At 38.4% G+C, this 25,322-nt stretch overlaps 1 protein-coding gene across 2 annotated transcripts; it reads left to right on the top strand.

The window, feature by feature from the left end:
- Positions 1–2,808: 2,808 nt before the first annotated feature.
- RecQ4 (RecQ4 helicase) lies at positions 2,809–25,106 on the top strand. Of its 2 annotated transcripts, XM_071668258.1 has the most exons (3): positions 3,309–3,423; positions 9,179–9,362; positions 13,624–25,106. In XM_071668258.1, exons 2-3 carry the CDS (start codon positions 9,339–9,341, stop codon positions 18,796–18,798), a joined length of 5,199 nt encoding a protein of 1,732 aa, XP_071524359.1. In that variant the 5' UTR covers positions 3,309–3,423; positions 9,179–9,338; the 3' UTR covers positions 18,799–25,106. The 2 variants fall into 2 exon arrangements, with proteins under 2 accessions (XP_071524358.1, XP_071524359.1); XM_071668257.1 differs by lacking the exon at positions 9,179–9,362 and having other exon boundaries at positions 2,809–3,423.
- The last annotated feature ends 216 nt before the right edge of the window (positions 25,107–25,322 follow it).

Below are 25,322 nucleotides of genomic sequence, written 5' to 3'. Positions count from 1 at the left end.
AGTTTGCTTAATATGTAAATAGGTGTACTTCATTTATGTTATGACATTAATTTCAACCATGTACCATCCTTGGTAACAGGCCAGCTGAATACAATCCTGTCTGACATTTTTTTTTTTTTTTTTTTTTTTTTTTTTTTTTTTTTCGCTGTCTCCCGCGTTTGCGAAGGTAGCGCAAGGAAACAGACAAAAGAAATGGCCCAACCCACCCCCATACACATGTATATACATACGTCCACACACGCAAATATACATACCTACACAGCTTTCCATGGTTTACCCCAGACACTTCACATGCCCTGATTCAATCCACTGACAGCACGTCAACCCCGGTATACCACATCGATCCAATTCACTCTATTCCTTGCCCTCCTTTCACCCTCCTGCATGTTCAGGCCCCGATCACACAAAATCTTTTTCACTCCATCTTTCCACCTCCAATTTGGTCTCCCACTTCTCCTCCTTCCCTCCACCTCCGACACATATATCCTCTTGGTCAATCTTTCCTCACTCATTCTCTCCATGTGCCCAAACCATTTCAAAACACCCTCTTCTGCTCTCTCAACCACGCTCTTTTTATTTCCACACATCTCTCTTACCCTTACGTTACTTACTCGATCAAACCACCTCACACCACACATTGTCCTCAAACACCTCATTTCCAGCACATCCATCCTCCTGCACACAACTCTATCCATAGCCCATGCCTCGCAACCATATAACTTTGTTGGAACCATTATTCCTTCAAACATACCCATTTTTGCTTTCTGAGATAATGTTCTCGACTTCCACACATTCTTCAAGGCTCCCAGGATTTTCGCCCCCTCCCCCACCCTATGATCCACTTCCGCTCCCATGGTTCCATCCGCTGCCAGATCCACTCCCAGATATCTAAAACACTTTACTTCCTCCAGTTTTTCTCCATTCAAACTTACCTCCCAATTGACTTGACCCTCAACCCTACTGTACCTAATTACCTTGCTCTTATTCACATTTACTCTTAACTTTCTTCTTTCACACACTTTACCAAACTCAGTCACCAGCTTCTGCAGTTTCTCACATGAATCAGCCACCAGCACTGTATCATCAGCGAACAACAACTGACTCACTTCCCAAGCTCTCTCATCCCCAACAGACATCATACTTGCCCCTCTTTCCAAAACTCTTGCATTCACCTCCCTAACAACCCCATCCATAAACAAATTAAACAACCATGGAGACATCACACACCCCTGCTGCAAACCTACATTCACTGAGAACCAATCACATTCCTCTCTTCCTACACGTACACATGCCTTACATCCTCGATAAAAACTTTTCACTGCTTCTAACAACTTGCCTCCCACACCATATATTCTTAATACCTTCCACAGAGCATCTCTATCAACTCTATCATATACCTTCTCCAGATCCATAAATGCTACATACAAATCCATTTGCTTTTCTAAGTATTTCTCACATACTTTCTTCAAAGCAAACACCTGATCCACACATCCTCTACCACTTCTGAAACCACACTGCTCTTCCCCAATCTGATGCTCTGTACATGCCTTCACCCTCTCAATCAATACCCTCCCATATAATTTACCAGGAATACTCAACAAACTTATACCTCTGTAATTTGAGCACTCACTCTTATCCCCTTTGCCTTTGTACAATGGCACTATGCACGCATTCCGCCAATCCTCAGGCACCTCACCATGAGTCATACATACATTAAATAACCTTACCAACCAGTCAATAATACAGTCACCCCCTTTTTTAATAAATTCCACTGCAATACCATCCAAACCTGCTGCCTTGCCGGCTTTCATCTTCCGCAAAGCTTTTACTACCTCTTCTCTGTTTACCAAATCATTTTCCCTAACCCTCTCACTTTGCACACCACCTCGACCAAAACACCCTATATCTGCCACTCTATCATCAAACACATTCAACAAACCTTCAAAATACTCACTTCATCTCCTTCTCACATCACCACTACTTGTTATCACCTCCCCATTTGCGCCCTTCACTGAAGTTCCCATTTGCTCCCTTGTCTTACGCACTTTATTTACCTCCTTCCAGAACATCTTTTTATTCTCCCTAAAATTTAATAATACTCTCTCACCCCAACTCTCATTTGCCCTCTTTTTCACCTCTTGCACCTTTCTCTTGACCTCCTGTCTCTTTCTTTTATGCATCTCCCTGGGAACTCAATTTCATTTTTTCCCTGCAAAAATCATCCAAATACCCCTCTCTTCTCTTTCACTAATAATCTTACTTCTTCATCCCACCACTCACTACCCTTTCTAACCAACCCACCTCCCACTCTTCTCATGCCACAAGCATCTTTTGCGCAACCCATCACTGATTCCCTAAATACATCCCATTCCTCCCCCACTCCCTTGACAACATAAATCATCAAATCTTCTTCTCTGCCTTTGTTACTTTTCACTCAGATTCTATGCATAGTTTCTTTCTGTTAGCTAAACCAGTTCATCTGTTTCACTAGGAGACCTGTGTTTATCTTGCTTGTACCTTTAGACCTGCAGCATTGTGGAATGAGAAAATTGAGCAGTATGAAACTGCGATTTTTACCTATACTGTATTTCTTTCTAAATTTAACTAGTATCATGATCTTGAATTTTAAATTACTATAGTCCAACCCTGGAATAACATGACCATGCTAGGCCTAACCTGGAAACCTCACATATATCGAAATCTGATTCCCAAAATCTAAGAGTGTATGAGTGTTACAGTTATTCTCTTGCAAGCAGCTGCTTTATATTTTCATGTGTCTTATTTGCTCTAGTGTGAAGATATTGCTGGCATAATAGGGATGGATTTTCTTCCACTTTTCCCTTAGCCAGAGTGGAATTAAAAGCCCTCTCCCTTATTAACTCTGTAACCTCTTTTTAACTAAACCTTTTCAACAACCATGATGTTGCCATCTCTTTGTTCACAGGCATGACTTTGGTCAGCTAACTTATTGCTGCTTCCAATAGTTTCTGTTTGGAGACCAACCACATTAGTGTCGACCATCGTAATACCTCCTCCTTTCCACAAACACGGAAGTTGTAGAATTTTTATCCTTTTCTCAATAACCTTTCCATCTTAAAGAATCAGGACTACAAGTTAACTGATGAGCTGTGAATGATTTCATATATAATCTTATACCCTACATTTTCTCTTTCATCCAAGATGGCCGTGATTGGGGCCATATTTTTGCCTTTGCCAGATTGGTTGCTATTAAGAAAACCTCTGAATTAGTGCTTCTATAACTTTCATCTCTGCCTAAGTAATTGGTGTACCATGTTTTGAAATAAATTTTCAATTTTCTTTGCTTTTCCAACAGCATGACATGCCTCTTGATGAAGTATGGCAGAAGGAACATTGCATTCATCATGGCTGGAAAAGTATACTCGAGCCAAATTGGAAGTAAAAGTAAGCAGTTGTAAATAGTTACACTTTTCTGCCAATGTTGTTCTTGATAAGCCTGTAGAAATTAGAATTTCTTTCACAAAGGATGAACCATTTGGATTCTTTCCCTACACATTTTACACATTTTCCATGCCCTCCAGGAATAATATGATTTTTAATTGAATAACCTTGTCATGTCTTATCCCTTAATTCCACCATCCTTAGTAATTATTACTGTACCTTTATTTGTCACTCTTTATGTGATGAATTACCCCAAAATAAACCACCCTCCATACATGATGTGTGATTGACTTTACTGTAATATATTCAAAAGTATGTTACGTATGTCTTGCAAAAAGCAAATTTAGTTCTGTATTTTTTTTATGTTGTTTGTGGGACTCCACCTCTCAAGCATTCTTTACTATTTTGCACCTTTAAAACTCTTTCCTGTTGTGTGTATTTATAGTTTCTTTACTTGGTTTGTTATATTTGTCTACATCTTTATGACTGTACAATTACATCTTCACATCTAAAATCTCACATTTTTATTTTCTAGGTATGTCCTTTAGTTGATATTTCTCTGCTGATATCAAAGAACTTCATTATTGATGTCATCAAATTAATTCAGAAACTTGAAAGTTTTGATCATGCCTCCTTTCTCTCCTCTTCCTTCCAGTAGAAAAATTGATGGCTGCAATCTCCCTGTAACTCACCTTTATTTCAGGGACAGTTGTCCTCTTCCACTGGGCCATCTTTATCAGATCTCTTTCATCATTTTGGGATGTGAAGCTAATCATGCATACTTTAATTGGGTTGCATATATATGCTGGAATCATTTTTATGAACATTTCCATAGCTACACAATTAAGTGCAATTTTTATATCGTTCAGGAGATGATATGTAGCATTTCTCTTTATGAAGTGTTCTAATGTTGGTCTTGAAATGATTTTAGTTGTCCCCCACCTCCCAGTCTTTATGCATAGACTCATAAATTGTCTTTCAAGATGGTAGCCATATTGAATGGTCATTTCATTGTGACCTATCTTCACCATTCTGCATTGGGGCTTGGTTGAACTTCATTATCTGTCCACTCCCTCAACCTATTGAAATCTTGTAGTAGATTGTACTATCCTGGATGCTTCTTCCATCTCTTATAAGTTTAGCATCATTCACAAACATATTTAGGTATGATTCAAGTTTTAATGAAGACCTGTTGGTATTGAGTATTTTTTGAAAATACTGTATTATCATTAGTTGTGTTGGTGTGTGGCAAATTGAGTGTGGGTTGCAGTAAGAGTGGTACAGCATGGTGGTGGAATGAAGATTTAAGAAAGTTGATGAAGGAGAAAAACAAAGTCTGGAAGCAAAGTATTCCAGAAAATGGAAGTGAATGGAGGGCAAAGAGTTCTTGAATGTGAAAGGTGAAAAGGATGTTGTATATGACAAAAAGGATAAGCAATGAGAATTTAAAGAATGATAACGGACTATTCTGGAAGGAAGTAGATTAAAGAAAAGTGTGCATAAAGAATAAGTGTATTAATGGACAGGCCTGGGAGAATACAAGTGGCAGATGTTGAAGTTTGTTACGGTTGGAGAGATGATTTCAAAGAATTGATTGATAATAATACAATGTCTATTGGTATGGTAGGGTTAAAGATAAGTTGGGAGAGGAAGAGATGAATAACAGATGAAGTGGGAGTAATAGTAAAGCTCTTAGAAAATGGAAAAGCAAGGATTGTGAATGGTAAACAATGTTTAAAATTTTCCTGGGGTCCCACATCACAGATATAAGGCCTTACTTATGTTCTTTAATCTGTCTTTTTATTCTCAGAAAATTTGGGGCCCCACATCTATTCCAAGAGCCCTTTCCAGGCTCTGATGAGCCAGGGGGTCCTTCCTCTCCTATTTCAGGAGAAGACTCTGTCTCTGATGCTGCATATGATGAAGTAGCATTAGCAGAATTTGTTCGTCAGACCATTTCTCCATCAACTTTAACAATTGGTCCTGGATCCTTTTTGTAGCAGACCTGCTGCTGCCTGATGGCTGTAAAGATAGAAATCATCACTCAAGGAGATTGGTTTTGTTTGTCTCATAATTTTCACTTCCATAACCTTTTTTCTCTGAAGGAGACCCTGTTTGATTCCAAGCATTCCTCACTGAGACCAGGTAATTATCTGTCTCTTTTTAACTTTTTTCAAAGGTTCCCAATCCCATCAATAATGCCTGGGATGCCCTTTGGGGATTTTCTGTCTAATCTTGATTTGCTATAGGTCAGTGAGACTTAAGGGTCTCTCTTACATCTAGTAGATGAAGACCAGACCTTACCATTGGTATTTTCAGAGTACTGTGCATTGATGACAATATTTACTCATAGTATTTGAGTTATAGTTTACTTGGAGATTTTGGGGTATGCTTTGAAATAGATTTTGGTTCTCTATGGACAATTATTCACACTGTGTAAGTCGTACTGCAGGCACTGACCTGTGTCTTATCTCTTTTCAAGAAGAGCTGTTACAGTCTTTAACTTTCTGTGGTTCCATTTTTCCCTGTGATACCATTCAGTAGGGTAATCAAGCTAGATCCTATATATATATTTTTTTTTTTTTACATATTTACCATTTCCCACATTAGAGAGGTAGCATTAAGAACAGAGGACTGAGCCTTAGAGGGAATATCCTCACTTAGCCCCCTTCTCTGTTCCTTCTTTTGGAAAACTGAAAATGGAAGGGGAGGATTTCCAGCCCCCCGCTCCCTTCCCTTTTAGTCGCCTTCTATGACACGCAGGGAATACCTGGGAAGTATTCTTTCTCCCCTATCCCTAGGGATAAGATCCTATTGATATACCTCAATATATCAAGAAACTGCTCTTTGGAATTCTGTCTCTTCTAAGGAAGGTGAAACAAGGAGACAGCAAGTTAAGGATATTGTCACTTATAACATTGAAAAGAATAGTTCTAGGGGAGTTTTGTCAGTTAAGATTCCTCTTAGATGTAGCTAAGCTTAGCTCTGCCAGGGGCAGAGATATCCCTTTGTAGCAGCTCTTTTAAGGCAGCCAAGTAAGGTCTATCGGCAATTTCTCCTCGAAATATCCTTACAGTCAGGGCTCTTGACTTTAGGAATAATTAGATTTTTGGAAGCTCAACAAGTGGTTGTATCTAATCAAAGAGGTCCGGATTATTGGTTGAATTTTCAGTCACCTTAGTCAAGGAAAAATATTAGACACCAGCTCAAGTCTTAAAGGAAAAGACAATTAAACCATGGAAAGGTCTGTAGGGCCTGGTCATGGATAGCAGGCTGTGGTACATTACACATGACAGCTAGAGAATGGATGTGGGCAAGTATGGCCATTCTTCATCCGTTCCAGGTGCTACCTCACGAACATGGTAAACAGCAATCAAACATGATTTTTTTTCTTGATTGCCATTACCCGTATTAGCAAGATATCACCAGGAATAGATGAAGAAAGGCCACATCTGCTCACTTTCATTCTCTAGTTGTCTTGTGTAATGCACTGCAGCTTCAAGGATGTTCCTTGGTGAGACTTTACTCCTTTTCATGAATAGACAATGATGCAGCATTGCTGAAGGTGACTGTTGATAATGGAAGACACCATTAATTTGAATAATGAAGTCATAAAGTCTTTAATAGGTCTTTCCTGATCTATAAAGGAATCAAACAAAAAAAAATGAGAAGGGATTTACACTCATTGAATATTTACATCTTGAAGCACAGTTTCAGATGACAGTTGCACAAATCATCCCTCAAACTTTTCATAAAAACCTGGTTAATCAGTGTAGACTTAATAGATGCTCATTAGCACATTCTGGTTCACCTCAAAATGAAGTTTTTGGCTTTCATTTGATACTCAGACATGGCAGTTTAAGGTGATGCTCCTTGGCTTGTGCATAGCCCCACAAATTTTTATATTAGGTAGGTTCCAGACTAAACATTCTATTCCTGAACACCTTTCGAGAAGTGGGTTATCAACCCGTAGAAATCTTGCTTAATTCCTAGTCAGAACTCCTCATAGCTGGGGATTAATTGTTATCCTGTCAGATCTCTCTTTGTCAACCTATGGACAAAGCTCTAAGTTATGCATTTTCTGCATTGGCCTTACAGCCCAAGATCGTATTGTCTAAATGTCAACTTGTGCAAGTTCTAGAGAAGTTAAGCTTAACAGACCTGTGCAATAATATGGTAAGGTTACAGTTCAAAAGGGTTATATTCTGAATCTACAGACTCTTTTTACAGTCAGCAGAGATCTTCCCAAAGCACTTCCCCAAAAACTTCTCGAATTTTTATTGGTGAACTGACATAGAGAACCCAAAAATATGCCTTGAAGAGGTGCAGAGACTTCTCTGGTGGTTTGGTCATATGCATTGAATTATGGAAAAGGCTTCCATTCTTTGAAGCTCATGTAAATATGGACTCTTGGATGGAGGTAAAGAGCCCATGGTGTTCATCTTCCATAGGGTTCTAAGCCTATCCTGAATTTTATTTTTGATGAATATTACTGTGGCAGTCTATTGCCTAATGAACAGAGGTTTGGAAATCCCTTCCTCTCTTAAAGTTAAGAAAAAATACAATGTCCAGAGACCTTTTTACTCCAGTCCTCCTATCTTCAAGTATATGCATCTGGCAGATGCTGTGTTAAAATCAAATACATTACCATTGTAATCATTTATAGGTATGAATGCTTTCATGTAAATTTTCTCCTTGGGATGGCACCCAAGTTAGATATCTTTGCTACAAAGGCCAATGTGTTTCTGCAGGTGTATGTTTCTTCAGTTTTCAACATGGGAACAGATACAACAGATGTGCTGTACTTGGAATTACTGCAGCAGTTTTATCTTTTTCTCTGTATAATCTTTTAGGAAATGTTCTTCCTAGCTGTATGGTTTTCAGGGTTCACTAAGCTTGGTAACTCAAATGTGAAATAAATGACCTTGTTGCCAGAAACTCTTAATACTTAAGCCTTACTTCCCTCTTGATACCTCCAGGGTTTTTTCTAGGTCACCTAACCCTTTTCACAGGAGCCTGACCTTAAAGATCAGGACTTTGGAATCTTTAGTTTTTTTCCCGGAATGGGTTGGAGAAGAGATGACCATCCGTATTACATTTGTCATACTACTTAAGACAATGTTACTGTGTAGGGGAGTTTTCAATCTTTCATTAAAGCATGTGAGAATTCAGTGACAGAAGCCCTATGATAGAATTCCCCATTCCTTTTTAATGATGTAGATTTGGCCAGTAACACTTTTGTCTCACGAAATTGCCCTACAAAAATCTCCTTAATTCATATTTGGTATGAATCTATTGAGATCTTTTTGGGTTAACTTTTTTTGATTTTGGAGACTGGGTATGTCTCCATCACAGCTCAAGCGGGATCCTGCAAAAGTCCTAAACCTTTTCGCATTTAGCTTATCAATATCTTTATGAAGACTATTTTCCTCATAGCCTAAAGCTCTAGAGGCAGTTAATGAAACATTCAACATCCAGAAACGAGAGTGGTTGTCTTTTTGATGTCTTATAAGCTAAGATAAAACCAGACCTTAGATTTTTCATTGAATATGAAACTATTAAGAACATAAAGAGCCCTTTGTCATGAACTCTTGGGAAACTTTTTCAAATGAGCAGTGCTTTTTGCCCTAAAAATCTTTTGGAAGTAATCAGACATATTGAAGTGACCATTTATTTATTGTGCAGGAACCTTGAAACCCCATTCAGTTTGGAACATTTCTACCTTGATTAAGAAACTAATCCTGCTGTCTCGTCCTAGGCTTTACAAGAGTCCATGATGCAGAGGAGGTGGCCTATGCCTTAGCCTTCCTTAGGAACCTCTCAGTGGAAGAAATTATAGATAGAAGTGTTTGGTATTCATCTAATTCCTTCATTAGATGATACTTTAGCCCACTGACTGTTGATATCCCATACAGAGGATGCTCTGCATTCGGGAGTTAACTGTGAGTATCCCATGGTGGGACCTCTCACTTTACACGTATTTGATTCACGCCATTTTTAGAACAACATGCACAGCCCATTTACACCTTTTTATATTTTTTTTTCTTCAGGCTTAAGTTTGGAATAACATGATCATCATTGGGTTAGCAGCACAGTGGTGTGCGCTGCCAATGCTGTAAGAAAAGCATGCATATGTATGGCATGGATAGAGTCTATAGTCATGGAGTGCTATAGTATTTTGTTCTGCAGTATACTGTATATTGCACATTTTTTTGCCCCCTGCATCATGACACCAAAGGGTCTTTTGAATTCAGCCGGTACCAGTGGTGCTAAGAAGTGTAAGGCCATCACTACTGAATTTAATATAGATATGCTGAAACATCATGAGAGAAATGAACAAACAGCTGATATTAAGCATACCCTTGAACTTAGGGAATCTACTTTACAGATTATTTGTGACAGAGTAGAGAAGATCAAGGAGAGTGCTAAGAGTGGAACATTAATCATTACATCAAAACCTCATATTTCCAAAGTTCAATTATGAAAGAATGGAATAAAGGTATGTTTGTTATAGGATTATATATTTTCTGGTATGTGTATACTGTAGTTGTTCACTTATATTCATTACAGTCTTATTGATAATGGAACCCTCCTGATTTTAATTACTTATGTTATTTGGTTTATGCATTTTTAATTTAAGCGACCACTTTCAAGAATGAAACTATTGCATAAAGTGAGAGATCCTGTATGTAGGATCTCATTTTTAAAAAGTCTGCATGCAGCTGTATGGGTGTTGATTATTCAGAATTTGCTTACTGGCATTTCATAGGGTATTTCCATACAGTATAATGTATTTCCATTTGTTGTAGATAGATGATAGAGTGGCAGATATAGGGTGTTTTGGTCGAGGTGGTGTGCAAAGTGAGAGGGTTAGGGAAAATGATTTGGTAAACAGAGAAGAGGTAGTGAAAGCTTTGCGGAAGATGAAAGCCGGCAAGGCAGCAGGTTTGGATGGTATTGCAGTGGAATTTATTAAAAAAGGGGGTGACTGTATTGTTGACTGGTTGGTAAGGTTATTTAATGTATGTATGACTCATGGTGAGGTGCCTGAGGATTGGCGGAATGCGTGCATAGTGCCATTGTACAAAGGCAAAGGGGATAAGAGTGAGTGCTCAAATTACAGAGGTATAAGTTTGTTGAGTATTCCTGGTAAATTATATGGGAGGGTATTGATTGAGAGGGTGAAGGCATGTACAGAGCATCAGATTGGGGAAGAGCAGTGTGGTTTCAGAAGTGGTAGAGGATGTGTGGATCAGGTGTTTGCTTTGAAGAATGTATGTGAGAAATACTTAGAAAAGCAAATGGATTTGTATGTAGCATTTATGGATCTGGAGAAGGCATATGATAGAGTTGATAGAGATGCTCTGTGGAAGGTATTAAGAATATATGGTGTAGGAGGAAAGTTGTTAGAAGCAGTGAAAAGTTTTTATCGAGGATGTAAGGCATGTGTACGTGTAGGAAGAGAGGAAAGTGATTGGTTCTCAGTGAATGTAGGTTTGCGGCAGGGGTGTGTGATGTCTCCATGGTTGTTTAATTTGTTTATGGATGGGGTTGTTAGGGAGGTAAATGCAAGAGTTTTGGAAAGAGGGGCAAGTATGAAGTCTGTTGGGGATGAGAGAGCTTGGGAAGTGAGTCAGTTGTTGTTCGCTGATGATACAGCGCTGGTGGCTGATTCATGTGAGAAACTGCAGAAGCTGGTGACTGAGTTTGGTAAAGTGTGTGGAAGAAGAAAGTTAAGAGTAAATGTGAATAAGAGCAAGGTTATTAGGTACAGTAGGGTTGAGGGTCAAGTCAATTGGGAGGTGAGTTTGAATGGAGAAAAACTGGAGGAAGTGAAGTGTTTTAGATATCTGGGAGTGGATCTGGCAGCGGATGGAAACATGGAAGCGGAAGTGGATCATAGGGTGGGGGAGGGGGCGAAAATTCTGGGGGCCTTGAAGAATGTGTGGAAGTCGAGAACATTATCTCGGAAAGCAAAAATGGGTATGTTTGAAGGAATAGTGGTTCCAACAATGTTGTATGGTTGCGAGGCGTGGGCTATGGATAGAGTTGTGCGCAGGAGGATGGATGTGCTGGAAATGAGATGTTTGAGGACAATGTGTGGTGTGAGGTGGTTTGATCGAGTGAGTAACGTAAGGGTAAGAGAGATGTGTGGAAATAAAAAGAGCGTGGTTGAGAGAGCAGAAGAGGGTGTTTTGAAGTGGTTTGGGCACATGGAGAGAATGAGTGAGGAAAGATTGACCAAGAGGATATATGTGTCGGAGGTGTAGGGAACGAGGAGAAGAGGGAGACCAAATTGGAGGTGGAAAGATGGAGTGAAAAAGATTTTGTGTGATCGGGGCCTGAACATGCAGGAGGGTGAAAGGAGGGCAAGGAATAGAGTGAATTGGAGCGATGTGGTATACCGGGGTTGACGTGCTGTCAGTGGATTGAATCAAGCGCATGTGAAGCGTCTGGGGTAAACCATGGAAAGCTGTGTAGGTATGTATATTTGCGTGTGTGGACGTATGTATATACATGTGTATGGGGGGGGGTTGGGCCATTTCTTTCGTCTGTTTCCTTGCGCTACCTCGCAAACGCGGGAGACAGCGATAAAGTATAATAAAAAAAAAAAATAGAAAAGGGAAAAGTCTTTCTGAAGCCATAGGTTAAGTCCAGTTGTTATTGTTAACAGGAGTAATCATGGGAACAGATGTCTCTGCTTGACACTGCAAAAGGGTTGATAGTTTCCCAGATGATATGAAAAAATGCATGGAGTGTAAAATCCTATAAAAGTAGAATAGACATATGGCTGAAAATGGTTTTTGATGAACCCAAGTGTCTGCAAAAAACCTTCAAATGTATTTTCAAAGGCAATATCACAATGTACTTTGTCATCTCTTCTTTGGCCTTGATTACCATCAGAGGACGCCTGGGCATGGAATTGGTAAGGTTCCTGAGATATTCTAGGTCCATTTTTGGATCCATATGGTCTTGATCTCCTGAATGAGGTGTTGTAGGAAATAGCCACCTGATTGTGCCTTCTGAGCACCCAATATGCTTAGAAATTTCAAGTATACTCACTTTTTTTAATTTCCATTGAGACCAGGCTTTCTCCTCCTTAGAAAGGTGAGAGCCAACCATCTTTAAGCACAAGTGGAAGAATTACATTATCTAGAAGAGAAATTTCCAAAATGAAATGGCAACTAGGAAAAATAAAGAAAGATCATCATCGAGAAGAGAAATTTCCAAAATGAAATGGCAGCCAGGAAAAATAAAGAAAGAACATCCTTCCCTAAAGATAGCCTGAGACGCTGAAGCAGGTTACAGGTGCTCACACCATTAGAAACACTACTCTCAGCAAGACAATGTACGATGATTTCACCCTGAGAGCATAATATGCTCATGACCACAGTTAACCTTAGCCATGTATCTCTTTTGAAAATATATAGGGATGAACAAGGATTTTTGCAGATGCTGTAGTGTAACATGGCAGCAGAGAATATCATTATTGTTAAATAAGGCATATTTGATTAGTGTTACATGCCAAGTATAGCAAATGGCAAAATATTATGAGTGTTGTTCTTTTGCTCATAATTTATAATTTACAAACTTTGCAGTTCTGGCTTTTACCGTTGAACTTTTAAATTGATGACTTATAAGATTTGGAGTAGATCTTGCACTCTGAAAAGCAAATGCCAGCTACTTGACCTCATTCAAATGAGTTTTAGAAAACACTATTTTCTCAAAAGTTTTTTTTTTAGATTGATCAGACTAAGCTGATTGCAGTTTAGATGTTGAATGTGAATATATTCATTTTTCACAGTGTGCTTGAAAAAAAATTATCTTTGTTTCTTTGAATTAGTGACCACAAAAAGTGGGATGATGATCACATATTGGTAATTCAAAAGGAGTTTTGTAATTGATATTGTTTGCTTGATTTTTGTATTTATTAGTAAACCCATGTAATGCATATTGAAGAATTTTAGTTACTGAACAGCTATAACACTAGGCTAAAATAGTGAGCCCAGAGTCTTTGTTTAATCATAGACTGGTAAAAACACTTGTGTATACAAACAAATACATGAGGGAATGTAAGTAAACCAGTCTGACAGCTACATTAACCTGGTTGGTGGATTCCTTATGTAATTAGTAAGCTATTGTATGATTGCTGTCTATAGTAACTGATATTTCTTACTTCAGTGATGATTTTCTTTTGTGCAGGCATGGGAGGATGAGTACAAGGCTGCTACCAGGTGCTCTCCAGATAAGGCTACCCTAGCAAGTGCACCAGAAGACATAAAAGCAGCATACAGGACATACCACTTTTACCGGAAAGTACTGGAACGTAAATGCAATGCATCTTGGGAGCACACGAGGGGAAAAAGAGAGAGCAGTTTTGAAAGTAAAAGCAGAAATATTGCTCTCATTGATGATTCAGAGAACCAGATTATAAGCAGCTTGACTGCTACAGAAAAGGAATCTTCAGAATTATTAAGCTGCTCAGAAAGAGTGCCAGTTAATGATAATGATCATAGTGTGGATAACCTAGTAATGAACAATGACTCCAAGGGAAGCACGACAGATTCATTGCAAAATCCTAGAATTTCATCAAAGGTGATACAGGATACCTTTGTTTCTCCACCATTCATTAGCAAAGACAGTGTTTGGGGCAAACATCTCAACAAAAATAGTGACATGACAGAAATTAAGGTAAATAATAAACACAAGTCACTGTATACAGATATGGCAGAAAAACTTAGGCTTGGTGGCACTATAAAAGTCAGAACATCTTTGAAGAAGTCCACAGCGCTAAACAAACAGCAAAGTGAGTCTTACTGTACACCAGAAAATACATCAAGGCATTCATTTAGTTATGAGACTAACAGGAAAAATTACAATAGTCTGTCTATTGAGCCAAAACCCAGCACATGCAATGATTATAGTTTCACCTCTCTGGAACCACTCACTGTAAAGGAAAATCTGACAAAGAACCATGTCACTGAGCCTGATACATTAACTTTAGAAAATGAGAAAGCTTCTAAGTCAGAAAATTTACAAATTGAATATATTAGTGTTGATGCTCAGGTGAATGAATCTTCCAAACATAGCTACAGAGTTAAAAGGAGGAAAGATATTAAGAAGCACCATTCCCAAGCAGTTAGTGCTATTTCTCTCATCACCAACAAAAAACCCCAGTCAGGAGTATTAGCTATCAAGAAAAAAGCAGTTTTGAACCATGGATGGGTAGTGCGATGCACAGGAGCAGACTTAAGTGAAGAGACTGGAGGCAAGGATATGATAGTCCCATCAGACAGTTGGAAGATGAGATTAGGTGACAAAGACTGGATTGAGAATGAGGAGGGAGTAATTTCTAAGAGTCCACCATTAGAGGCATCAGATTTCAGTATGAATGCGGGAGACAGAAGGCCACAAACCAAAGATTGTTTTACTTCAGGTGTTCCATGTTACTCATACGGTGAGAAATGCAGGGCTGAGAAGTCCTTTAATGAGATAACTTTACATAGAGAAAAACTAGCTGTTAATGAAGGGTCACATAAAGAAGAGGAGTACTTGAACATCTTTTGTAAAGAGATCTCTTTCAAAGAACGGCCTAGTCATGCCAAAAACAAGGTTGTAACTGAAAGAACTTTGGATGATAAAGACCATGTTAGTTATTTTGCAGATACTCTCAAGTCAGTTAGTCAGAGGATGGTAAATGATCCTTATGATATGTATGGAGAGGTTTCTAGACAAGAAAGCAATAATGAAAAAACATTAGAAGAGCCCAGGAAAAGTGGACTGAGGAATTGGAAAACATTTGAAACAGAACCTGTTGATGAAACAGATTTCAGTAAAAGAAAAGGGGAAAACTTAGAGAGGAAGATTCCAACTGGAAAAGAAATGAAAGTTAAAATTGTTAGAAAAAGAAAGAAAGTAGAGAGTGTGGAGGAACTGTTGGAGAGTGGAAAGATACAGTCAGCTTGGCCTCCACCCAAGAAGCAAAGAATAGAAAGAAAGAAAAAGTCTGGTGCAGCAGCTGGAAGGAAACAAAAAGGCAGAACTTCCGATAAAGCAACAGATGAGAGCAGAGACACATGTAAAGGGTTAAAATGTAAAGGGGAGGATAGGGTTGGTTATTTAGGTCATAATGAAGAGACTTATGATGAAGTACAGGACATAGAGTCACATGGCATGAAAAATACAAATAAAGGGTCCTGTATGAGTGCCAAAGAACATTTAATCAAAAAAGTTATTTCTGGTGCAGCCAGTGATAATTATGTGCGCATTAATCTAAAGAAGAAAACATATGTTCGTGGCAGAAAAAACAGAACTGCTAGTAAATACAAGAGACAAGAATGGAAGAAGAAACAAATTATGAAGAATGCTGAAAATGGAAATGAAAGAGCTGTAAAGACACTGACTTGTTTTAAATGTGGTGACTTTGGACACTGGGCCAAGAATTGCTCTGGCAAAGTGGGGGATAATCTGATGCCTTTGGAGGATTATAATGAAAAAGAATCTACATTTCTCAGCCTTGAGGAGGCAGCATTATTGGCAAAGGGGATCAAGCCTAGTAATATATTACCAGTATTCAAAATGTCCTCCAAAGTTGAAGAATCACGAGAAGGAAGAAGTAAAGAAGGTAACAGTACTTGTAGTGAGAATTCTTTCATTGATTTGAATCATGAAACAAACCAACAGCCTCTTGATTGTAACAAACTGTCTCAAAATAAAGATGTTAAGCATGAACAGGAATATTACATAGATGCTGAGAGTGAAGACGTTCACTTAAAATGTGCTGATTCATGTGAATTATCAGAAGATGGGAAGGAGTCTAGCCACCTGGATTTGGATGATGATGTCTTTGCTAATATAGTAGAGGAGGATGTTGGTGATGAAGTCCTCTCACCACCTATAGAGTTGACAGTTACACAGTGCTTAGGTACATCAGCACAGTCACACTCATCATCAGTCATTGTCTCAAAGTTTAACAAACAAACTGTTGAACCATTGTATCGATTAGAAAAAGGAAAAGTTGGCTCTACCCCTGTGGAAGTTTATGATGCACTTCATATGTTTGGTTACTCAGCCTTTAGACCAGGTCAGGAAATTGCCATAATGAGGATTTTGTCTGGATTGTCAACTTTGTTGGTCCTTTCAACTGGGTCTGGCAAGAGCTTGTGTTATCAGTTACCAGCTTACTTATATGCTAAATACATGCACTGCATCACTGTATGTGTGTCTCCCCTTGTGTCGCTCATGGAGGATCAGGTCACTGGCCTTCCAAACTTCCTACATGCTGTTTGTCTCCACACACATCAGAACCCTAATCAGCGTTTACTTGCCATGAATGCTATTCGATCTGGAAGAGCTCATATCTTGCTTGTTTCACCAGAAGCTTTGGTGGCAAGCCGTACAGGTGGAGTCCTTGGCACATTGCTTAAGGATCTACCTCCAGTAGCCTTTGCCTGTCTAGATGAGGCACATTGTGTGTCTGAATGGTCTCATAATTTCCGTCCATCTTATCTTCGTGTGTGCCAAGTCTTGCGGGAGAGATTAGGTGTTCAGACAATTTTAGGTTTGACTGCAACTGCCCGCCAAGCCACAGCACTTGGCATTGCACAACACTTGCTTGTTCAGGATTTTGATACTGGCATAATACGTGGTACAAGCATTCCAGAAAACCTCTACTTATCTATATCATGTGATCAAAATCGAGAATGGGCATTGATATCATTACTTCAAGGAGCAAGGTTCTCAAAATGTAGCTCTATCATCATCTACTGTACACGACGTGAGGAATGTGAGCGAATTGCCACATTAATCAGAACCCAGTTATTGGATCCCTCAAAGGTTGATGTTAAGGATAACCTAAAGAGGACAAGAGGGATATCTTTTGAAGCAGAGGCCTATCATGCTGGACTGAGCTCACATAGGCGGCAACAGGTTCAGAAAAGGTTTATGACTGGGAAATTGAGAATAGTAGTTGCAACAGTAGCATTTGGTATGGGAATAGATAAAGCTGATGTTCATGGCATCATCCATTTCAACATGCCTAGAAATGCAGAGAGCTATGTGCAAGAGATTGGACGGGCTGGTCGTGATGGTGAAGATGCTCAGTGTCATCTATTTCTTGATGTACATGTTGGAAGGGACATCCAGGAGCTAAAAAGACATATTTATGCTAATTCTTTGGATCGACACACAGTTAGAAAACTTCTTAACAGGATATTTAAACCTTGTGCATGTGCTAAAGTGAGAAATCTTGAGAATTTTAAAGTAAATGAGAATAAGGTAAAGAATGGTGCTCCAGTATCACCCAAGGTATTATCTTGTAAACCAGCCAACATCACCAGCCAAATTTCTGGAACAACTGGAAATACAGAAAATAGTGAAACCACAAGGACTGAACTTGAACTCTCTTCTTGTGCTGTAGAATCCTTTCCAATACATTTATCTTCCTCATCTTGCCCAAGGCATGAAATAGCAATACCCATAGATGAGATAGTGAAAGTGCTTGACCTTCCTGAAGAAAACTTAGAAACCTTACTGTGCTACTTGGAGCTGCATCATGGAAACCTTATTAATCTTAATTCACATGTGTATGCAAACTGCACTGTTTCATGCTATGGAGGACCTAAGCAGTTGGTGGCTGTGAGTCGCCGATGTCCACCTTTGGCTGTTGCCATTGCTCTTGAGCGTCAAAAAGGAGTCAGCTTTGAAAAGAGAAGTACTGTGAGTTTCCCAGTAGTGGAGGTGGCATCTTGTATGGGTTGGAACAGCAAGATTGTCAAAAGAGAGCTTAAGGCACTAGAATGGAGTAATCAGGACTTTTCAAGTGGTGGAAGGATGAAACGGTCAGGAGTGATTGTGGAATTCACTGATTTGTCTTTTCACATGGAAGCTCGAGGGGATCTAAGTGATGATGAGCTTGACCAATTGTTAGATGCCCTGTTTAAGCGAACTCAGGCCCAAGAGCAGAACAAGTTACGTCAACTTTATTATATTTACCACTTGGCACACTCTGTGTCCCATAACTCAAGTCTTATGTGCTGTGATTCAGTTGACCTGGACCGCTGTACCAAACTTCGAGAGGAACTAGGAAAATACTTTTCTGAAGGTAAAAACTTATCAGAAATTTATTTAGAGGAAAATATATACATAAAACCTGAGGTAGAGGCAAGTATTCGTAGTAATGTCCGTGCTTTCCTGTCTATACATACAGATCATCAGTGGACAGGTCGAGCAGTAGCACGAGTATTCCATGGCATAGGTTCACCAAATTTCCCAGCTGAAACATGGTGTCGTGTTAAAAGATTCTGGAGACAACACCTGAATACTGAATTTTGTGTATTAGTAAACCTTGCTACACAAGAGATAATAAAGTGTAAATAGATTTGCTTATGTGCAGTTCATTTGTGAAATATTTCCAGTTTACGAACTTCATATTGGAGTCTTAGTGCTTCATGATAGTGGCTCATATTTGAGTACTTGTTTGAGTAGTGTAATGTAGTAATATCTGTCCATATGTTCAAGTACAACAATATCTTTTGTTCCCAATAAATATGAATTTTACATAATTTTGATGAACTTTGCAGTGTGAGAAAAGCATCACTGAATTTGCTTGCAGTTTATTGGAAATTAAAGGTTCTTCTTTCTCCCATTTTCCTGGTATAGTTAACTACATTCTTGTTAAAATGAAATTAATCAGATCCATACAGCCTCCTGGTTCACTTGCACATGTCCATAGTTTATCTAGTGTGCTAACATGAACAAAGGCCTCCTCAGTAGTATGAGCCCTTCTTATTTTTTTGCTACAGTGTGCTAACATGAACAAAGGCTTCCTCTTTGGTATGAGCCCTTCTTATTTTTTCACTTTGCTATCTGAATTGATCTGATAGGTTAGAGTAAAATCATTCACACCGCTTTCACACGATCATCATACAATTTCCCAACATCTACATTACAAATCACCCCTCTTTTATTACTACATTTTCAAAATAGGAACAGTTCCTGGAGGTACCTCTCTAAGGCAGGAAAGGCAAATACCTATGAAAAAGAACATTAGAAATCCTGCATGTGCACTTTTCTATTGTGGTAAACCCTTCTTGTTTTACTCTCAACTATGTTACTGAAGACGGTGAACCTGGCAATTGCCATATGACCTATGGGGCTGTTCTATCTTGATTAGTTCAGGATACCAAATTAACCACATACACATTCAAATTCAAGCACCAGCTAACCTGGTTCTCAGCCCTGCTAAACCTGATAACCTTGTTTTTATTGCCATTCACTGACAACTTTGTGTGTTCTAATTTCACACACTGCCAAAACTCAGTCACCAACTTCTGCAATTTCTCACTCGAATCTGCTGCCAGTGCTGAGCAAACAACAACCGACTCACTTCCCAGGCCCTCGTATAATGCACAAATTGCATACTCGCCTCTCTCTCCAAGACTGAGATTTTCCTCCCTCACCACCCCATTCATAGAGAAATTGAAGAACCTGATTACATCACACACCCATCACACACTAATTTTCACTTGCAACCACCCACTCTCCTCTCTTCTTTCTCATATATGAGCCTTACACCCTTCATAGAAACTTCTCACTTCTTTTAGCAGCTTTCTTTCCCTAATGTATATACTTAAGACCTTCCACAAAGCATCTCTGTGTATATTAGATATAGGTATATATCGAGGTCCATCTTGACAAATGTAGATTGGAGGGTTGGTGAATGGAAACACTGTCCTGGAACTCAAATTTTATAAACACATTAAACTGCTATGGGGACATAACACATCCCTGCTGCAGACCAACCTTCACTGGGAACCAATCACTCTTCTCTCTTCCTACTTGTACGCATGCCTGACATCCTTGGTAAAAACTTTTCACTGCTTCTAGCAGCTTACCTCCCACACCATATAAAGACCTTCCACAAAGCATCTCTATCAGCTCTTTCATGTCTTCTCAAGATCCATAATTGCTACATACAAATCCATCAGTTTTTATGTATTTCTCACATTCTTCAATTTTAACACCTGATCCACACATCCTCTATCATTTCTGAAACCACACTGCTCCTTCACCTTCTCAACCAATACCCTCTCATACAGTTTTCCAGGAATACTCAACAAACTTATGCCTCTGTAGTTTCAACACTCACCTTTATCCCCTTTGCCTTTGTACAATGGCACTATGCATACATTTCGCCAATCCTCAGGCACTTCACCACGATCCAAACATACATTGCACATCCCTACCAACCAATCAACAACACAGTCACCCTCTTTCTTAACAAATTCAACTGCAATACCATCCAAACCATTCTCCCAGACCCTGTCACTCTCTTTCTCTACCCCCAACACTCACCATTTCCCACATTAGCGAGGTAACGTTCAAAACAGATGGCCAACCCTTAGAGGGAAATTCTTTTTTTAGCAGTCATCCACTCATAATAATGCCATCCTTAACAATGCCCAGGTAAATTTCTAATGGAAGGTTTAGCAAAAAATACTATTTAGAAATTTTTTGAATATTTGAAAGAGCAAAATCAACTTACAGGCTAACATTGTCTCTACAAGGTGAATCGCCCACTTCACTTGTACTTCAATGTATTAACTTTTCTGATCGTAGGTACTTTTCATTCTTTTTACTCCTTCAAGTTTGTCATTTGGTTCAAATATTCCTACCTCTGAGTAATAACATCCTTTATTATGTTTGAAATTAATTTGGATATGTTAGATATGCGATTTGATCGAGTAAGTAATGAAAGGGTAAGAGAGATGTGTAGTAATAAAAAGAGTGGTTGAGAGAGCAAAAGAGGGTGTTTTGAAATGGTTTGGTCACATGGAGAGAATGAGTGAGGAAAGATTGACAAAGAGGATATATGTGTCAGAGGTGGAGGGAACGAGGAGAAGTGGGAGACCAAATTGGAGGTGGAAAGATGGAGTGAAAAAGATTTTGTGCAATCGGGGCCTGAACATGCAGGAGGGTGAAAGGCGTGCAAGGAATAGTGAATTGGAATGATGTGCTATACCGGGGTCGACATGCTGTCGGTGGATTGAGCCAGGGCATGTGAAGCGTCTGGGGTAGACCATGGAAAGTTTTGTGGGGCCTGGATGTGGAAAGGGAAGTGTGGTTTTGGTGCATTATACATGACAGCTAGAGACTGTGAACAAATGTGGCCTTTGGTGTCTTTTCCTAGCACCACCTTGTGCACATGCGGGGGGAGGGGGTTGTCATTTCATGTGTGGTGGGGTGGCGACGGGAATGAATAAGGACAGTAAGTATGAATTATGTACATGTGTATATATGTATATGTCTGTGTATATATATGTATACATTGAGATTTATAGGTATGTATATGTGCATGTGTGGACGTGTATGTGGGTGGGTTGGGCCATTCTTTTGTCTGTTTCCTTGCACTACCTCGCTAACACGGGAGACGGCAACAAAGTAAAATAAATAAATGTAGATACTAAATCAACACTAGCACCTAAGAACCCCATGGTGAAGACAAGCAACAAAGAAGCCTTCTGCATAGTATGTAATATAACCCAAAAAATAGTTGTGCAACTTATAATAGATTAATTAAACCCTCACCAGGATGGTGCGAGACCAGTCTCTAGAGAAATCAGTGAAAATCCCCTAACTTATTGAAGTCTGACATGAGTGTTCACTGTCATAGTTACTGCTGACAAAATTTATTTTTCTCCCTTTCAGTTTTTGCTGTCGAAACAGGTTTTGCACTTCCTATAAATCTTGTAAATACTTTGTCTCTTCTTTTTCTTTTCCATTAACTTTTGCTTATTTCAATTAAGGCCTGGCCTTGATATGGACTTTCATCTGTGACAAGCCTAAACATTAAAAAAGTTTGCATGCAGGCTTAGTACTTTTTCTTGCTGTACAGTAACAAAGATAGGCTACCAACAGGTCTAAAGCTAAACAAAATCAAATATTCATTATAATATATTTCCTCTATATTTTTCAGTACAGTGTAACAAACAATGAGTGTGTTCTAGTTGCAACATTTGTTTTCCATACAAAATTGCAACTTATTAAAAAATAAAAGATGTAGATAATAAATAAATAAATTTGCTGTCTAGAAGTTGCTATATATCTTCTATTAGCAATCATTTCTTTAAAAAAAAGGAATATACATAAAAGTAAGATCTTTATCAAGGATTCACCACACCAGTCACAAAAGTCTTACCAACTTCTTTTGATGTACAACACAATCGTGAGTCTCCATATTCCCTTGTACACTTATACCTATCTTGTATCAGTTCTACCACAAATTACAGCTGTGTACTTGCACCATTAAGGTATCTCTCTCCAAATGGTCCACAATCACTGAATCAGCAGGCACTAAAATGAGCCTTCATTTTAAACTTTACTTCAACTATTTTCTTTTACCTTGTTATATAAAATAGTGCAAAAGAGTACAGGTTTATAAAAATCTTACTTGAAGGTTCCTAACATGTTTGTAAAAGAAGTGGTTCCTAAATATCATAATAACAGTGTTCTTATTGCAAAGTTCTCATTATGAGTTTACATATGAACATTCTAATTTTGATAAAATCTTGCAAGAAGTCTTTACAAATGTCTTACAAGATTAAGACAAGAACAAAGGGCCAACAAAAATCTTACAAATCTTTTACATAAACACTCGAGTATATCCAACCATAACTATATATACTGGATACAATTATTTTGCAAAGGTCTATGTATACAGATTTTGGAACACCATCACAGCAAATTCTAAGAAAATTGTTTTACTGATACTTTATGAAAGATAATTCATAATTTGATTCTAACTATTTCTTCTATATAAACCAAAATGTAAATTGCACTGTTTGTAACTTTTGGTTACACCAAGTTCAGTCCACACTGCAGCTTCAGGAGAGTCCCACATCACAAGATAACACTCATGACAATTTCTGGCTACATTGGAGCATACAGATATCTTATGGCCTTTATTGCAGATATGTCTTCTAACCAAAGTGTTGCTTTGGCAACTAATTCAAGCTACCTGCAGCTTGCAAGACCAAAGTGTTTATCAAAATAATATGTTCAGTCCACAGTTTGTGTTTACCAAATACAAGTATGGTTACAGTAGATGACTACTGTCAGTTATTTACCATCACACTACAGGTAACAGAGATGATGAGCAAACATAATCCTGTGGATGTATAACTCTACTAACTGCATGTTGTACGCTGCAACTAGAACTGCAGAAGTCTGAAATGTAGGTTCTACACTAGTTATATTGTACAGAACTGTTTCAAGATTATCATACTGATGAGCACCTTTCTGTCCCAGTATTTGAAGTCCCACAAATAAACACAGACCTATTAAGGCTTGATGTAGTCTTACTACTTGCTGTTGTATACAATATAATCACATGCTATTGTGCCATTAGAATATACTTGATTTATTTTCTTCACATTACAGACTATTCCTTGTGCATTCACCCCTGTAAATTGTTTTGAATTATTTTTAAGTACACATGACATAAAGGGAGAAACATTTTATTACTCACCGATATAAAAATTCATGGTCCTTCTGATGGCACAATAACGATTTACTGATGAATTATTTGGATTGTTGGATAGGATATGCAAAATGGTGACTGGGTTCACAATTGAACAATACATTGTTTAAACAAAGGTCAGCTTGTGAAAACTAACTTGTACTGTAAGAACTATAAAATACAGGAATTTGGAAAAAAAAAAAAAAAAAAAACTAACCAGTCTGATATGAGGGTTTATAATCCAAGGGGTCAGTTTCTGTAAATAAATGTCATGTTATGTGAATAGCTAAAAGACAAGGTAGTAGTGTGGAAAAATAAGTTTTACAACAACAAAAATGTCAGTGCAAGAAAATTATCTTGTTCACAAACAACTACAGGTGAATAACCAAAAATTTTAGAAACTGCGTTAATGATATCCTGATCAGTGTATTACTTTTCTACAAAACTGGCAATAGCTTCTTAATCAACCATAATACTGTACTTTGTACCCAAGAGTATTTCACTTTAGGTATTTGAGCATGTTGGCTGCCCTGGTAAGCTGACCTAAGTTTGTGCTAGGCCTGTAAACATAATTTGTAGGTCCACAAAGTGGCACAATCATCATTTTTATTGGAGACTAATAACTTTTTTCCCACGATATAGTAGTTCATAATGCCCAAGCAATAATGGTAAACAGTGTAAAGCTTCTGGAGTTCATTGTATTGTATTAGAGATTCATTATATCACTGGTATAACAACACTCGCCTGTATTACAAATGTAAATGCCCTAGTGACACACATCAACTCCTGCAGTTCAACTTCCTATCCCCACTGCTACCAATGACTTTTTTTTTTTTGTGTGTGTGTGTGTGTGACTTCTGAACAGGGCAGAAGTTTTCCTTGTACCTTTGTAACCAGCTGTTCAACCTCTGGATTTGCATGTTTATAAATAGTACAGTATATCAAATTTTGACCCATTTTATGGTGGGAAAATAGCGATATATATAAGCAAGTAGAAGATAAACTACTACATTCCCCAGCATAGGTATAAACACAATTTACAATTTATTTGAAAACTGCTGAAGCCTTTGTGGAAATAATATGGCTACTGCATCTCCCATGAGTTTCCTTTTCAGAAACTAAGATGGTTTAAAGCATAACAATGCCCAATAAATGCCCTTTGCATATCTCTGCATGTTTTACTACTGCTAAACTACCTGTAATCTGTACCAAGAATACTGTTCAACTAAATGAAATGTTATATATCACATGAGGCACACTACTTCATGACTGCTCTAGCATATAACCTGTAATCACCTGAGATCCACTGGAACTAGAATACATACTCCACACAATGTACTGTGTCCATCATCATTTATAGTTAACCATTATCATTTTTCACCAT

This window comes from Panulirus ornatus, chromosome 12 (assembly GCF_036320965.1).
Source record: "Panulirus ornatus isolate Po-2019 chromosome 12, ASM3632096v1, whole genome shotgun sequence".
NCBI classification, from domain to species: Eukaryota; Metazoa; Arthropoda; class Malacostraca; order Decapoda; family Palinuridae; genus Panulirus; species Panulirus ornatus.
This window is presented reverse-complemented; position numbering and strand designations above follow the sequence as displayed.

Excerpts from the sequence above, each read along its gene's own strand:
- RecQ4 (XM_071668257.1), top strand. The coding sequence starts at position 3,358 with ATGGCAGAAGGAACATTGCATTCATCATGGCTGGAAAAGTATACTCGA. Across the intron at positions 3,424-13,623 it reads GAGCCAAATTGGAAGTAAAA|GCATGGGAGGATGAGTACAA; the intron begins GTAAGCAGTTGT and ends TCTTTTGTGCAG.